The sequence below is a fragment of the Psammomys obesus genome, unplaced genomic scaffold, assembly GCF_907164565.1.
Source record: "Psammomys obesus unplaced genomic scaffold, mPsaObe1.curated_primary_1811, whole genome shotgun sequence".
Lineage (NCBI taxonomy): Eukaryota > Metazoa > Chordata > Mammalia > Rodentia > Muridae > Psammomys > Psammomys obesus.
Window position 1 is genome coordinate 17,286,576 of NW_026585686.1, and position 15,084 is coordinate 17,301,659.

Below are 15,084 nucleotides of genomic sequence, written 5' to 3' on the forward strand. Positions count from 1 at the left end.
AGGGATCTAGTGAGCCAGGCATTCTGTCTCTTTCTTTGCAGGAGTTCAACCCCACCCACTGTAGGACCTAAGGTGGTTCTCATATGCTCTGTCCCATTTAGATTAAAGGAAAGAAGTAGCTGAAATTGGGGTGGGGGAGGTTGGCTGCTTTATTTTGTTCATTCTCAAGTTCCTCAAATGGATTCAAAATCACTCATTTATCAATTTATTTTAATTGCTTGTGAGAAGATGCCCTGCTGGTCTTTATAGTTCCCTCCGACACTTTGTAATGATAATTAGACATGCTGCTATAGGGATTAAGAGTGCCATAGTCCAGTGCTGTGACAGACAATGGAACCAGTTAATCTATCAAGGTTTAAAATTACATCCCCACTGGAGATGGGAAAAACACAAGAGCCAAGGAGGATTAAAGAATGAGCCTCAGCTTGAAAACCCTCCTTTCATCAGTTTCTCAATTGCAGATCTGCAGTTGGGGTGCCTGTGGTAAGCTATTGGCAGTCAATTAGGTGAAATAAACTGGGAGGGTGACCTTCATTTCCTTTTAATAGCTTTTTTCTCCATGAACCAGAGAGCTTCAGTGGATTTTCAGCTTAGATTTTATTCAAGCCGCTTTATTGCACTTGACAGCTTAGCTCTGCATAAACAGTTCTCCCTCCTTCCCTCTCAGGTCTGGGCTCTGTCTTTCTCTTCTGTATCACATTTTTGACTGTTACTTAGTGGGCTCTCTAATCATATTCAACAAAAACCACAATTATGCCTGCATTTGTCTACTGCCTTTGCACATACCGTGTTTGATTACAAGAGACCAATCGCAATTGTACTTGTAGCTGGAGCAAGAAATTTTTTTAACCAAATGAATGAGGATGGAAAAGCCTGTTTTGATTAGAAGATGACATATGCAAAGCAGATCTCAAGGGCCCTGTTCAATTTTGTGGGACATGTTTGTTTTCTGATAGACTCTAAATTTTCACATGTAATTTTTCTGGTTTGTTTTTGCCAGTACTGGGCATTGAAGCTGGGGCTTCACACATAATAATTTAAGAAAGTACTCTACAAGTGAGCTACATGGTCAGCTATGTGTAGTTTTTCAAGAATAAAATGCTGGTCTTTGAGTTTTCAAAGGCACTGCCGAGACCGTGAGAATCTTCCTTGAACCTGCATTTCAAAAGGAAGAAAATGTATTAATCAGCCAGATAGTTATAGTTAATATTTATTTTGAATAAAATCAAAAAATAAAAATAGGTTACTTCAGAAGGGTAAGTAGATTACAAATTTTATCAGTGGTTTCAGTTTCGGAAATCATGTTGCGATTCTAAAGGCAGATTAGCTTTGATAGCATAGCAGTAATAACCCAAGTTAGTGAATTGGGCCAATACATCATGGTGTGTTTAGCATTTTAACCTGTGCAGTTTTTAATCATTCAAATGGTGGGATTAGTATATTAATTTATGACAGTGGCACTTTGAAAGTTCAAAATGATCAGAACTATCCCTTGCTTTTAGTTTTATGCTATGACATATGCTTGATTTGTGCTTGAAAAGAATTGTATACATCCTGGAAAGTTGAAGTAGCAAAAAATTGGGCTGACAATTCAGTGGACCTTTCCACCCCTTCTTTACACATGCAGTGTGCCAGCCTGTGTGGCCAGAGGGGAGGAAGCACTGGGAGACAGTTCTTGTAGCATCTGTGCAGAAAAAAATGCAGCCTGTTTGATAGCAGCTGTCAGTATTGTCCTGGGATGGGTTAGGCTAGCTACAATGGGAGAGGCCAAGCTCTTTATTGACTTTTCAGGCAAAGAAAACAAAAGATTTAGACATCTATTTTAAATGTGAAAGATCATGAAAGAGTATACTTTAAAATGTAAATAGACTGAAAACATCACCTTCCCTTTAAAGTATAATCAAGACCCTTATGGTTTGCTTAATATGACTAAATATACTTGCTTTAACAAAGTAGCTTGGGTTTGTCAAGGACTCTTGGTAAGCTTAGCTAATCTTGGCCTCTGAGTGCTCTTTGGCTAGAGGAGGGGAGAAATTTCTACTTTTTTCTGCCCTTATCGAGTCAGTGATAATAGTTTCTCAGCAGCATGTAAATGTTCTCCAATCTAGGAGAAATACTGAATTTTAGCTCTTTTCACTTGCCTTCAAACCTTATCTAAAATACTAATATTTGAGGAAGATTTTTTCACTTAGTTAATTGCTGGGAAAACTAATCAAATATTTTAAGACAGGGTTTTACTATGTAGTGCTGTCTGTCTTGCAACTAGCCGTGTAGACATTGCTAGGCTTAAATTCATAGTGATCCACCACACCTAGCCTGTTGTTGACCTGCTAAAAGCAGGTTTGATAGCAAATTTGGTGACTGGCAGAATATTAACTAACAACATTGCTTTTTGAATCCTCTTTCTCAAAGTCTCTTGCTGTTAATGTGTTCTGTTGTTACAGTAACAAAGAATTTTATTAATGTAAACTTAGTTTTATTTATTTTTTTTATTGTGGAGTGTGTGTGTGTACGCATGTGTTCATGTTGATTCTCTCTTTCCACTGTTTACATGCATTTCAGGGGTCAAATTCAGGTCACTAGACTTTCAGGTAAGCGCTTTTACCACTGAGCCACTTCCCTGTCTAACAAGGATTTTTAGTGCAGATTTCCCTCCTATATATTAGTACTGTATTTACATCATTCCATCCTACTCTTCCTCTCCCAAATTCTCTCTGTATCTACTCCTGTTCAAGTTCATTTTCTCTTTAAGTAATTAAATATTTCCTACCACCCCTGTTCCCCTATCTCCTCCCCTCTTCACACATATACATGGCACAGGCACTCACACACACACACACACACACACACACAAAATATATATATATATATATATATATTTATATCTATATCTATCTATCTATCTATCTATATATATACATACATACATATATACACACTGTGCAGTCCATTTCATGTTGCTCATATAGAGATGAACACTTGGGATTAGATAGACTGTTAGAGAGCTTGTTCCTGAAAAAGATGATTGTTACTTTTAGTAGCCATTAGTTGCTTGTATTTCTCCATCCCAGGGTGGGGCCTGGTGAGATATCTCCACCCATATTGAGATACCAACCGGACTGGTATTGTCTGGTCTTATTTTAGGCAGTCATATTGTTGAGATTTCATGGATGCAGCTTCCTGTCATACAGCTGTAAAGCTTATGAAGCACAATAATGACCAGCCTGGCAAGGTAACAAAAAGGGGACAATACTGACACTTATAGCTTGGCAGTAACTAATAGCTGTCTAAGTAGACTTAAGGGTCTAGGTAAGAATTCATGCCTGATACTGTAAACCCAGCCAGCTCTACCAATGGTCAGTGAGTTCATGGATCTTAGGAGAACCCACTACTGCCACTCTAAACCATTACAATTTCCCAACTTCATTCAAATACCTGTTTTTATAGTCACTAATTAGAATAGCTAGCTCTTACCCTCATCAAAGATGCTTCTTTTTTTGCTGTTGTTGTTGGGGGGGGGCAACAAATGGAGGTGTTCATTGAACAAAGATTGCTCCAATTGAACTAACTGGTTTCACACATACTGTTAGAAAGCACAGTGCATTCTAGCAAAGGTAACTTACTCAGCTGAGGCCTTGTTCTTGAAGATATAGTCAAATTGATGCCTACAGCAATATTTTTTTAATCCTTATTTATTTTACATTTCTTGAAGGGGGGATTTGTTTTTTGACACCAGGTTTTGCTGTGTAGCCCTGCTGTTTCGAACTCACTCTGTGGAGTAGATTGGCCTCAAACTTAGACATTCACCTGCTTCTGCCTCTCAAGTGCTGGGATTAAACATATGTGACACCATCCCAGCTTAAGGTTTTATTTGTATGTTTAGAAGTGTTTTACATGAAAATGTATCACATGTGTCCAGTGCCCAGAGAGGGCAGAAGAGGGCATTTTTATTCCTTAGGACTGGAGTTACAGCTATAATCTGACATGTGGGTGCTGAGAACAGAACCCAGTGAAAAAGTAGCCTGTTTTTAGCACTGAGTCATCTCTATAGTCCCAACCCCAACACCCCCCCCCCCTTTTTTCCCTTTTTTTCCCCCTTTCAAGACAGGGTTACTCTATGTAGCCCTAGCTGTCCTAGAACTCTCTATAGACCAGGCTGTCCTTTAACCTAGACATCTGCCTGCCTCTGCCTCCCAAGTATTAGGATTAAAGGCATGTGCCACCATCAATCAGCAATATTCGTAAAATGTTTTTAAACATGATTTTTTATGAAAAACTGAATATAAGATAAGCTATTCACAATGTAATGTCTTATTAGTGGAATGATTAATGGCTACCTGAAATAGAGAATTAAAGAAGTTAAGGGTGAGCCCACGTTCTGTTTGAGATTGGAACTAAAACCTGCTTTCAGCCTGCTCAAACTTAATTAATTGAGTGCAGTTTCAAATACATGTTTTCTTTCAATCAAGTTATATCACACACACAAAAAAATTACTGTTGATATCCATGTACTATAAAGCTACACACACAAGTGCATAACAGGATGCCCTTACCCCCCACTTAATATATTTTCTGTGTAGTGAAATGCATACGTTTGAAATGTCTAGCATGATCACTTATGGCAACTATATACATCAAGCAACCGCACTTCACAAGAGGCATATAGTTTTTGTCACCCATTGTGTTCTCTGCTTTTTAGTAAACTTCCTGCTTGCTGAAAGAAAATATTGGTCTTTTCAGTGAAAGTAATGTATTATTAAAAGCTGAGTGCTGTTTTTCTAATTTAAAGGAAGCAATTGCATGGTTGTATACCTTATTTCTGACTGCCTGTTCTGTAATTTTCTAGTGTCTGTACCAGGAGATAGATACACGTGAATGTCCTCTTCTATAGATAGATGATGCATACCTTCATACCTTTTGAGGGGTTGAGACCTTGGCTGGAAGCCTTGACCCACTCTGTGCTCGGGCTTCCATGAACTGTAGTTTTGTCTGCCTCATTTCTGAGTGCTTGTGATAGATTTGTGGATGTAGTTGTCCAACCTCTTAGATGTAGCCTTGTATGTGTGGTTTCTCTGGGTTGCTGTGCCACCTTGTTAGCATTTTCATGAGTTTATGTTTCCTGAGTGCATTGCCTTATGATTTAGCAGTGGAAAAAGCACTGCCTTTCTCCTCTTCACCTGCTTGCTTCTGCAAACCAAGGGCCTTAAGTGTACTACATAAGCATTTTATTGCTGAGGTACCCTTCTGTTTACCTGTACATACTCTAAAGTTAAAATGGGAGGACAGATGGAGATAGAGTTAGGACAGACCAGTGCTGTTTTTCATACCCAACAGAGGAGTACCCTGCCTTTGTGACTTTAAGAGTTACAGTAGAGATTATCTTTCGTATCCACAAAACGCTAGCTCTTTTGGTAGCATTGTTGACTATATAAGAAAATTTAAACAGTTTTCCATAGCAGTATCTAAACTATGTAAACCGAAGAAATTTAGGGCTAGTCTGGGGAACCTTATTTTTCTTTGTAATCTATTTGGATTCAGTGTGACTTTTAATGCATATAACTTCTATGAAGACAAGGATGGCTTTGGTTATTGGTTAGATTTGGAACTTCCTGATTCATTGGCAAGCTTACACCTCTTTGTACTTTAAAATAACTTTGTATGAAACAAAAGAGCTTAGAGTATTTGTGTGCTTGATAGCTGTGGAATATTTGTGTCTGTGGGAGCCTGTGCATCTTCAGAGGGATGGGACTTTTTGCCTAATCAATTGTAGATGTAAAAAGTCCTCTGCTGTTGCATCAGATGATTGGTTCAAGGATTAGCAAACTTGGATTATCCTTCTCCTTTAACTATAGCTGGCAGCTGTTGATGAGATTGTAGTGTGTGAAGTTTAAAGAGAATGAGCTTCTTATTCTTAGGACAATGCAAGTAATCCCTGGAGAGCCCATCTTTAATCCAGCCTTAAGTGCCTTTCTAGAAGAGTGGATATCCTGCTAGTTGGAGAAGACTACACAGGTACAGTGAATGTGGATCTTCTACAAGTTTCAAAGACTTAAACCTTCTTAAATTCCAATAGTCTAATTTTTCACTGAATTTGCAAAGGCAACATTGCATGGAAGACCTACCCTGTTTTATGCCTCCATATCTTTCCCTCATGAAACGGTCTCGCTTTATAGCCCAGGCTGACCTGCAACTCAGATCCACTTGCTTCAACTTCCCTCATACAAAGATTACAGATGTGTAAGGTAGAAAATGATTTTTTCCTATATATCTTGTTTCTCCTGTTTAAGTCGGTTTGATTTTTGTTGTTTTTGTTAGTTTGTTTTTTAATAGAATACTACCCAGTATCTCACCTAGATATGGAACTTGGCCTTAATATCTGGATTTTCCCACAGTTAATGTGCATTTTAGTTCCTAGAAATTTGCTGGTACATTTATTTAATTTCCCTGCCAGGTGCTATGCATGAATTTTAATTGATTCCTTGGTATAGGTGTTTTATACTTACACATGTTTCTAAGAGGAAGAAATTGCTCTATAGAAAATAGAGTGTCTACTGGGCATGGCAGTGCACGCCTATAATCCTAGAACTGGGGGAGGCAGAGGTAGGTGGATCTCTGTGAATTCAGGGCCAGACCCAGTTCACGACAGCCAAGGCTACACAGAGAAACCCTGCTTTGGAAAACCAAAACCAAAGAAAAAAAAAAGAAAAAGAAAATAGAGTATCCCATTTTAGAGGCTAAACAAGTATGGGTATGTGAATATTTTAAAATTGAGATACAATTCAGATTAAATTGACCCTTTAAGTCATACATTTCACTAGTTAGTATACTCAGTCATCTCTATCTCATTCTAAAATGTTTTTGTCACCACTGAAAGAAAACTTTTATCTTTTATCATTGACTTCCCATGTCCTCTTTTCTAACATTTGGTGGCTACCAGTTGGCTTGTTCTGGATATTATATATACACAAATTTACGTAATATTTATATTTGGCTGACTTTACTTAGCATAAGGTTGTTGTAAATGGTTGAATTTTCTGGCTTTGGTTTGGTTGACAGGATTTTGCTTCAGTAGCCCAGGCTGCTCTAGAACTTGTGATTCTTCTGCCTCCACCTTGGATGCTGGAATTAGAGGCATGGGCCATCATACCTAGCTGTGTTTCTGGCTTTTCCAAGACTGAACCATATGTATACAACACATTTTCCTTCTCTATTCACATATTGATGGACTCAATTGTTTGTACATCTTGGCTGTTGGGAATGCAGTGAGTATGTAAGTGCAGATGACTCTTTGAGACAATTTTATTTCAGGTATATGTCAAGAATAGTGTTTCTGCATCATGTGGTTGTTCTGTATTGAATTAATTATTTTTAGATACTGTCCTGTGTTTTCTGTAATGATGTTGCTAGTTTAAGTTCCCAGCAGCACTATCCATAGGTACACTTTTTTTCTTTATTATTTACTAAAACTTGTCTGGTTTCCTTTGAGTATTATCAACCTTACCAGGCATCTCAGTGCTTCTCATCAGAAAGATGCCTGGTGGATGCATTTTAACATTTCCTTGATGACAGACCCTTCTTTTGAGAATTCCTTATCTGTTAATTTGTTGTTTCCTGCTGAGCTGAGTTCAGATTATGGTTTGCAGGTATTTTCTCCTATTTCTTAGATCATCCACATGTCATTTTCTGGGCCTTTTAGTGCATTGCTACTTTATCTTTATTGCTTTCAAGTGGCTGGAGAATTCTCCCCCTCAGTAAGCAGCTTCTTTCTGTTTATCAACCTTTGCTCTTCTTATAGATGGAAGCCATTCATGTAAAATGAGATTTTCAGCCAGCTCCTATAATGTTCTTGAGGTTACTGCTGCCAAACAGACTTGATTATGGAGTGAACCGATTTTTCTCTTTCTTCTGTTCCCCATACCCCTGAAGATAAGAAATGAGTGTTTTTAAGGAGCAGAGAACTAGACACTAAGGAAGAGCATGCTGCGGAGTTCAGCAGTGCCAGTTGTCACACCTTGTCTCCCTTAACAGTATTTACATACATATTATCATTGCTGCTTGCTGTGATTCAGGTGTGGAGATGCTAGTTGAGAGTCATTCAGTCTAGTTGGATTAAGTGTGATTTTGGTAACATGACTTTTCCTGGGTTTGTGAAATGTGTTAAAGTTTTGGAATTTGGTTGCTGGAGCCATGGGGTTTTGCATCCACAGTTTGTGTCTTTCTGGGCAGCTCTGTAGTGATGGACTCCGTTATACTTGTGATTTAGAACAAAAATGACAGTTACCATTCCACTCCATGATAGTTCCAAATGCCAGCAAAACAGCCAGATTCATTATAATGTAGATTCAATAACATGCAGTTGCTTGATGTGGGTAAGGCTACTTTATTCTGTGTGGGTTTTTAGTATCATTAATTCAGGGTTTGGAGGATGCTTTCATCTCTCAGCCTATCCCCACTTCTTTCAGTGAGAGCAGATCTGCACTTTACATGACTTTCTCTTAGGGATCAGGACACTCCATGGAAATTTCAGGATACCCTTTTTACAATGCCCTTTTTTTCTTCCTTTCTTTATTTCAATTTTCAAGTTGTTAGTAAGATCAGCTTTAGAAAGCAGGTTTTCTTCCAAAAATTTATTTCTGTTGTTGTTTTGTAACCAAGTCTGGCATAGAACTCACTATCTTGTAAAGAATAAACTTAAACATCTGACCATTCTGTCTTCTCACGTGCTGTGATAAGTAGCACCACATCAGATTTTATGTGGTTCTTGTGATCCATTTAAGCTATGTTGTCAGCCCCTTGTTTGTTTATTGGGCATTTTATTTTGAGACAGGTCTTCCTGTGTAGCACATGTTTTCATCAATATTCTTTTGCCCCAGCCTGCCAGATGCTGAGAATGTGCCCTGGCTGTTGTGTGCTTAGAACATCTGTGCGTGTGTGTGTGTGTGTGTGTGCACATGTGTGTACATGCATGCAGCAGTGGCTTTACTGTTCCACTGGAGGTAAGATAACTTTTTGTAGTGTTGCTTTTTTTCCTTCCCCCTTTACATTGATTCTTAGGATTGAACTTAGGTCAACAGGCTTGCTTATAGTTGCCTTTACCCAATTTTTGGTTTTTGAGATGTGACAGGGGACTTGGATGGGGATGACAGTTAAGTTTCTGATTATTGAAAAGCATTATGTTTTAAAGAGCAGTTTGCCGGATCACTTTAGAGTTAGTGGGTGGAATCCAGCTGTTACCAGTTTTTTCCAGCATTGGGTGGCATTTTTCTCCTCCCTGATTTGTCTGGTGGAGAGCTATACTGTGCATTGAAGGTTATCATCTTCCTTCAGACACAAGATCCTACTAACATTTGACTCCCCTTTGTCCAGGTGTCCCTGTCAAGTTGCTCTGTCTGAGAGCTATTTGGTCTCAGTTGATAACCTGGGGAACATCCTATATTGATAAAATAGTGCTCTTCAAAAATATCTTGTATCTGCTTGCACTGCTGGAAGTTGAATGAATAGGTATGAGCATGTCAGGCTTTCCTCTATCATTGATCCTTACCTCAGGCTTTAAAATGACAGCTGTACACACTATTTTTCCTGAGTCTCTATGTACTATAAACCTGTAAGCATTAACTTAAAATCCTAATTTTTAAATAATCCTAATGCCTCGAATGGAGTTTGAATTATCCCATTCTTGCTGTCATGTTGAAAACAAGTGACAGATGACATTAGGGTCTGTAGAGGGCAGGTGCATAAATTTTTTCTAAATGATAGAACTATTGTTTGTCTGTCTAGCAATGTCAGTATTGTATTTGACCTAAGACACATTTTTAAATGATGTTGCTGCTTTTTATGGTGGGAAAGGGTGATATGTACCAGATTATCTCAGGATACTTTGTGGAGAGAAAATGTTCCATTACTAATAGATAGAATAAGGTGTAGGCTGCCCCTCCAAAGTTAATTATTCTGATGGTAGGCCTCTATTTACAATAAACTGTTTTATCTTAATATAGTATCTACTTTTGGAAGAAAGGCCAAAGCTGTGTCTGGGAACTTGATTCTCTTTTTTTCAAAACTCCTGGAAAGAGAGCAGGGATATAGGAAGAAGCATTGAGAAGCGTTGAAAGAAGCTGTGTTCATGAAGTCTTAAGAACAGCGCTGTATTTGTCACTGCCTTTGGGCTCCATAGTAAAAGTGGACTTGTGATTGAGGACATGGATTGTGTGATCTCAAAAGCATTCATCCTGGTAGCGCTGAAAGAAAAACACAGTTCTCTTTGGAGGAGATTTCTTTCTTTTTTCCTTGCACTATGAATGTAAACTTAACCTTGTTTTTAGGAAGCTGAGAGGGTTTTTGTGTTCATGGCTCTCAGCCCTGACTCATAACTCTTAGCTTTGAGCCCCCGCCTAAGCACTCTCCCTTAGGTGAGTTGTAGCCTCTGCTGGGTTAATAAACATGAATGAATTACCTTGGCTCAGGAGCCAGAATGGGAGGCATACGCTCAAGTTTCCTACAGTCTCGAGCATCTACGTGCTGTAACCCATCTCTTCATATCTCCACTTCATTACTTCATATTACATAATATTCTGCTTTAAAAATTACATAATTTTATTTATAAAAAATAATTTGGTTTAAAGCAAAAAGGCTTTCAAGTTTTCTGAACCAAGGATGGCTGAGCTCAGTTACTTACCTTTAGGTGACAGCAGTTTTTGCAGGGCTTGGAGAAAACAGGTCAGGGTAGAAATAGAAGCTCTCTGGGTCAGTTAGTCTGTTGAATATTCACACTGATAGATAGTCATGACCTCAACTCTTCACTTTAAACACTTATAGTTATTTCACGGCTGTGACAACATTCATGTTATATAAAGCTCAGCCCTCTTTTCAGTAGTGTATTATACTCTGCTTTCTAGTGTTTGTTTTTTTCTTTCTTTCTTATGAACGTTACCTTGGAATTGTTTTTTTTTGGGGGGGGCACATCTTTACGGTGTGGGTACCTAGATACATTTTGCCTAACACAGATATGCTGCCCAACTAAAATCCTGTCTCTGAGATGCTTACAGTGGTTCCATCTTGGAGGTTTGTGGAGGGGTAGGAAGGGTATCATGCTGTGGCTGTACGTTCCGCTCTGTTCAGTCTCTTTCCCTCTAATCAGTGCTGTGCCTAATGACCCGAGGCAGGCTTGTGTCCGCTTCACCGCTTCTCTGAAGCTGGACGTGGCTTGTGCTCACACGTAATGATAGTAATTGCTAGTAGGGCAGACCTGTTCTTCACCCTCCTCCAAGCACATTTCTATGGCAGGTGTCTTGTTCTTAATTAAGTGCTAATGAGCATGCCTAGCGGACCGTGTTGCTGCTTCCAGCTTCTTCGGTTTTATGTCTCACTGTTGCCGAGCTCTTAGGTGGTGACAGAGCAAGAATTAGTGTCTTCTGATGACAGGAAGGTGATTTTTACATGTAAAGAAACTGTGATTGTGATCTCAAGTGTGGAGAAATTTATAAAAACTTTCCAAGAATATTATTAATGGTGTCTGCTTGGACCTCACCCTTGCTTTCCTTTTACCCCTCTAATTAAAACTAATTCTCTTAGGAAATAGTGGAACTTTGAAATGAATGTGGACTCCTAAAGGTTTTTAAGGTGTTGAAAACCTACTGTAAAAATCACTGATTTTCAATGCCTAACATGTTGCTTTTTGTTTACTCTTGAGGATAGGAAGCACAACTGAAATGGAATTACAAATGAATTTCTGGTATGGGTGGAAGCTACTATACTCAGCTGTGAAGAGGTCCAGTGTGTTCCTGGAATGGGCAGTAAATAAACAAGCAATTCAGTCCCGAAAAATGAGCATGAATTAGGATCTTAAGAACTTTCTCACAATACACCTTAGGAATAGAGATTTAACTGTTTTTACTGTCTCATCAAAACTGAATTCTGTATTGGACAGCTGAGATACATCCAGATGTTTCAGGGCCATTTCATATATATTTACTGATTTTAAGTGTAATACTTGAAAGCAATTGTGTGGTTTCTTATGAACAGGTTTATAATTTCTGGAATGGATTAGATGGATGAGGCAGAATGGGCAGCAGAAGAGGTATCTGAGAATGTAGGCTCTTGGGCCCCTCTATATCTCTGCAGTCAGTAGAAAATGTTTCTCAAGGTTTCAACCGCAGTCTCAGCACTTTGTTCTGTAACATAGAGATATGTGTGGCTGCGTTTCAGGAATGAAGTTTGGATGAAAGGAATGGCTAAAAAAGGTTGACTCTGAAATTTCTTCCAGTGGTCAACCTGCTTTCCAGCATCATCCCTTCCCTATAGAGGGTAGGGTGGAGCAGTTGTATGGCTCACAAACACTTACCCTCACCCTAGTAAAACTCAGCAACTTCCCCAGTACCATGGAACTTAGTTGCTTCTGAGAAATGAGGAAGTCATTGCTTTCTTACAGTTCTCAGAGAGCTTGGTGGGTTAAGGATATATCTCAATGTGTCCAAATGCCAGCACTTCTTGCTTTCTGAGTTCAGGCTTTCATTCATGGCATCATTGTGATAGTTAATGTTGGTGAAATGTACTCACATCATAAATAGTGTGGTTACTTCATTGTGGGGAACTTATGTACCCTGATTAACTTAAGTCAACTCAGGACAACTGTACAACTTAATTCAGTGGCACATTGATGTTCCCCTTGAAGGCACTGAGATCTAAATGAGATCCACACATGAATCTTTTAAAGTAGCTAGACATAATCATGTTTCATGTCCAGGTTGGTTAGAGCAAAAAGTAGAGGCAGGTGTAGGACTCTAGGGTTAGATTTGGGGATTAGCTGGGAGTGAGTACTGAGGGGCTAAAGTTTTTGATGAGTTGAAAGCACTAACTTCATTTCCTCTTTCCTACCTCTGTCTCCATTCCCTTCTCTATGTCCAACTTGTGGTTCTTTCTTTCTTCTTTTATTATTTATGCTTTCCACCTGGATGGTTTCTCTATTGCCATTACTGCCACCTCTTCCTTCTCCTCCTCCTTTTTTTCTTCTTCCTCTTCTTCCTCCTGTTCTCCTTCTCCTCTTCCTCTTTTTCCCCTTCTTCCTCCTCTTGCTTTTACTTTTCTTCCACTTCCTCTTCCTCCACCTCCTCCTCCAACCACTGCCAACAGCAGCAGCAGTTGCAAGCTCAGCATCTTTCTCATGGCCATGGACCCCCCGTACCTCTCACGCCTCACCCTTCAGGACTTCAGCCTCCTGGCATCCCGCCCCTTGGGGGCAGTGCCAGCCTTCTCGCGCTGTCAAGTGCTCTGAGTGGGCAGTCTCACTTGGCAATAAAAGATGACAAGAAGCACCATGATGCAGAGCGCCACAGAGGTGAGAGGCTGGGCAAGCCAGATTAGGCTTTGCTCTCATACTCAGACAGTGCTGCAGAGCTGTGCCTCGCTGTGGAAAGCCCCAGCCCCACACACAGAGCAAACAGTGAGCTAACAGGAGCTGTTGGAAAGCTTTCCACTGACACTCAATTCACCCTGCCACTCTGCAAGGTGTGCCTTGGGCAGCTGTTGGTTTTTTCCATCTTGCTAGCCTGCAGGCATCTTGACATCTTAGTAACTGCCTTTTTAATTGCCAGTGGCCTGTACCATATTATGGAGAACTGTTAACTGCTTAATTGGGTAATTTTCAAAGAAAGTGATGTTTGTTAAATGGGGCGAAATAAGAAGTTAAATTTGAAAGTGAATGTGTTTAAATGAAAGGCTTGACAATTGCATCTGTTACTACTTTTGTAGGCTTTAATCCTAGTATGCATTAAATATTGGGCAAATTGCACTTGACTAATTTTTTTAAGAAAAGTAATTTATTCTGTCAAGAATTAAAATTAGGCTTTGTGTATGGTTAAATTGTAAATCTTATGTTTACAAAAAATTGTAATTTTCAGGAAATCACTGTATTAGGAATGTGCAATGACTTATATAAATAAAGCCATTTTTAAAACTGCCTGGGGCCTGTGTTCTAATTATTCCCCCCTTTTTTTTATTTCTGTTCTTGCCTCTGTGTCTGAACGGGCGTGTCTGTGCGTTTCTTGGTAACCTCGGGAGCAGACAGAGAGCCGGGCACGGTAAGTACCCCAGCACCTGCTGCATATGAACACAGACCCACATGCCTTCTTAAGCTGCCTTTCTTTGAACACAAGCACCAAACAGACACACAGACACCTCGTGTGTGGTGGCCTGGGTTTCTCCTTTTTTCTTTTTAAAAGTCGTTTTATGTTTGTGAGTACTTGCCCTCTCTTCTATTTTTATACATCTAGCCTGTGAGGAGAGCAGACTGCTTTGGAAATAAAGCTATTTGCTATGATTCCTTACTGCTCAATGTACAGCTAGACCTGCTTGAAAAGTGTGGACTATATCTGGAGTCTAAGTTGCACTTAGTTTAAAGGAATATTCATTTTTGTCTTAGCAGCCTTGCAGTTACAGCCCGTATATGAATTACTTTGGTATTTCCATCTAAACTGTATGTTTTCCTTGGTGAATGCATCTTAGTTGCTTATTTTCTGTATGTTTTTCTTTGCATATTTATTGTTCAAGTGTAAACTTGATCTTAAATTTTTTCATACCTAAGACTGCATCTGATAGTAAATTCTTAAAAACATGGAGCTTCAGAGTCAGGGCTGTGTATTTATAGAGCTCATCTGTTCACAAGCCTGAGTCATACATACCCTTTCATGGGCTGAATGCTTACACTGTATACGTGACAGTAGTGTTGGGAAGACACATTTTAAGGATTCAGAATGAGAGGCTGCTCTGTTTAATGAGGGTGGCCTACAGTTTTTCCTGCTTATCCCCATTTCTGAACAGAATAATATTTTGACCATCTTGGTTAAAAAAAAGAAAAGAAGGAAGAAATTGGACACTACATTTTAATTCATTCCTTCCCTGTCTTTCTTTCTTTCTTTTTTTTTTTTTCTGTCTTTTGGTCCTGAGAACTGAACCCAGGGCCTCATGCTAGAAGGAGAGTTTGTGTCGTGGAACTTGTTCCTAGTGCTATTTGTTCATTCATGCCCGCTCATCCCCACACCGTGTGTGTGTGTGTGTGTGTGTGTGTGTGTGTGTGTGTGTGTGTGTGTGTGT

General features: G+C 39.3%; 1 protein-coding gene across 15 annotated transcripts in view; it reads left to right on the forward strand.

The window, feature by feature from the left end:
- Tle1 (TLE family member 1, transcriptional corepressor) overlaps positions 1 to 15,084 on the forward strand; it is an 86,326-nt gene that overhangs the window by 32,112 nt on the left and 39,130 nt on the right. For 11 of the 15 annotated variants that reach the window (XM_055591483.1, XM_055591511.1, XM_055591520.1 and 8 more), the window contains 2 exons: positions 13,126 to 13,330; positions 14,056 to 14,072. In XM_055591483.1, the coding sequence (XP_055447458.1) occupies positions 13,126 to 13,330; positions 14,056 to 14,072 (222 nt within the window). Of the gene's footprint in view, positions 1 to 3,151; positions 3,233 to 13,125; positions 13,331 to 14,055; positions 14,073 to 15,084 lie in introns of those variants that run through there. The other 4 variants (XM_055591501.1, XM_055591543.1, XM_055591607.1 and 1 more) reach the window with 2 other exon arrangements.